The sequence below is a fragment of the Tenrec ecaudatus genome, chromosome 12 (genome assembly GCF_050624435.1).
Source record: "Tenrec ecaudatus isolate mTenEca1 chromosome 12, mTenEca1.hap1, whole genome shotgun sequence".
Lineage (NCBI taxonomy): Eukaryota > Metazoa > Chordata > Mammalia > Afrosoricida > Tenrecidae > Tenrec > Tenrec ecaudatus.
Window position 1 is genome coordinate 36,422,428 of NC_134541.1, and position 1,732 is coordinate 36,424,159.

Below are 1,732 nucleotides of genomic sequence, written 5' to 3' on the forward strand. Positions count from 1 at the left end.
TGCTCCTTGTAGGTTATAATAAATCTGTGGTCCCCCATTCACCTGTCAGTGTGTTGCACTGCGGTTGCTTGTGTGTGACTGCGATGGTAGAAGCTAAGAAGAAGAATGTACCATCATGACTGAAGGAAGGCTCATGAGCCACCTTCAATACAGGGATGACGCATCTTGCTTGTTGAAAACGAAGAGGACTTGAAGCATGTACTGATGAAGATCGAAGACTACAGCCTTAAGTATAGGTTACACCTACCTCAACACAAAGCAAATAAAAATCCTTACAAACGGACCAAAGAACCGTATGATAAAAGCAGAGAAAAGACTGAAGTTTTTAACGATTTCATTTTACTTGAATGCCTAAATAATGGAGGCATGAGTCAAGAAATCAAATGACATATTGCATTGGGTAAATCTTCTGCTAATGATCTCTTTAAAGTGTTGAATAACAAAGAAGTCATGTTGGAGGACAACAATTATATGTGTGCTGGACGATGAATAAGGGAGACTGGGAAATAATTGATGCTTTTGAACTACAGTGGAGGCAAAGAATGTTGCATAAACCGCAGACAGTTAGAACATACAAATCTGTCTTGGATGAAGTGCAACCAAAATGCTCTTTAAGAAGCGAGGATGGCTTTTCGTGCTGGTAGCGCTCCCGTAAACATGGTGACCATTCCTAAAACCCGCCGGACTTTCTGTAAGAAGTGTGGCAAGCACCAACCCCACAAAGTGACCCAGTACAAGAAGGGCAAGGATTCTCTGTGTGCCCAGGGAAAGCGACGGTATGACAGGAAGCAGAGTGGCTATGGTGGGCAGACGAAGCCAATTTTCCGGAAGAAGGCGAAAACAACAAAGAAGATTGTGCTGAGGGTTGAATGTGTTGAGCCCAACTGCAGATCGAAGAGAATGTTGGCTATTAAGCGATGCAAGCATTTTGAACTGGGAGGAGATAAGAAGAGAAAGGGCCAGGTGATCCAGTTCTAAGCTTCATCATGGTTTATTGACAAAACAATAAAAGTTGTCATGTTACATATGAAAAAAAAGAAGCGAGGATGATGAGACTTCATTTCTTGTAGTTTGGAATGTTATTAGGAGGGACCGACTTTGGAGAAGGCATCGTGCTTGGTAAAGCAGAGGGTCAGTGAGAAAGAGGAAGACTCTTGATGAGTTGGATTGACACGGTAGTTCAATGGGCTCGAACACAGGAATGATCATCAGGCTGGCGCAGGACTGGGCAGTGGTTTATTCTGCTGTACATAGATAGGTCTTTACCTAAGAGTCAGGTTGTACATAGATAGGGCCTTTACCTAAGAGTCAGGTTGTACATAGATAGGGTCTTTATCTAAGAGTCAGGTTGTACATAGATAGGGTCTTTATCTAAGAGTCAGGTTGTACATAGATAGGGTCTTTATCTAAGAGTCAGGTTGTACATAGATAGGGCCTTTACCTAAGAGTCAGGTTGTACATAGATAGGGTCTCTAAGAGTCAGAACTGACTCAATGACACTTAACAGCAACAGTAAATCTGTAGTACGTATGTATACTCTTTGTGAATGATCCCCGTGCAGTGAGATCCAGCAGTGGCCAGCATCTGTCTGTAGGACAATCTGAAAGAAGATCTCTGTCTAATCTGTGACCCCTGCACCAGCCTTGGGTGGCTGGTGCTAAGGGGAGAGTGTTGCATGAGCCACGGGTGCTTTAGATGGGGAGGGAGGAAGGTGAGACCCGGCTCCATTGCC

The 1,732-nt window shown here is 43.8% G+C and overlaps 1 protein-coding gene across 1 annotated transcript; it reads left to right on the plus strand.

The window, feature by feature from the left end:
• The first annotated feature begins 657 nt into the window (after positions 1–657).
• On the plus strand, positions 658–1,040 carry LOC142422438 (large ribosomal subunit protein eL42-like). The gene has a single exon (XM_075527823.1). The coding sequence runs from the start codon at positions 658–660 to the stop codon at positions 976–978; it is 321 nt and encodes a 106-aa protein (XP_075383938.1). The 3' UTR covers positions 979–1,040.
• The last annotated feature ends 692 nt before the right edge of the window (positions 1,041–1,732 follow it).

What these genes read in the sequence shown, in the direction of transcription:
- LOC142422438 (XM_075527823.1), top strand. Translation starts at nt 658, where the DNA reads ATGGTGACCATTCCTAAAACCCGCCGGACTTTCTGTAAGAAGTGTGGC.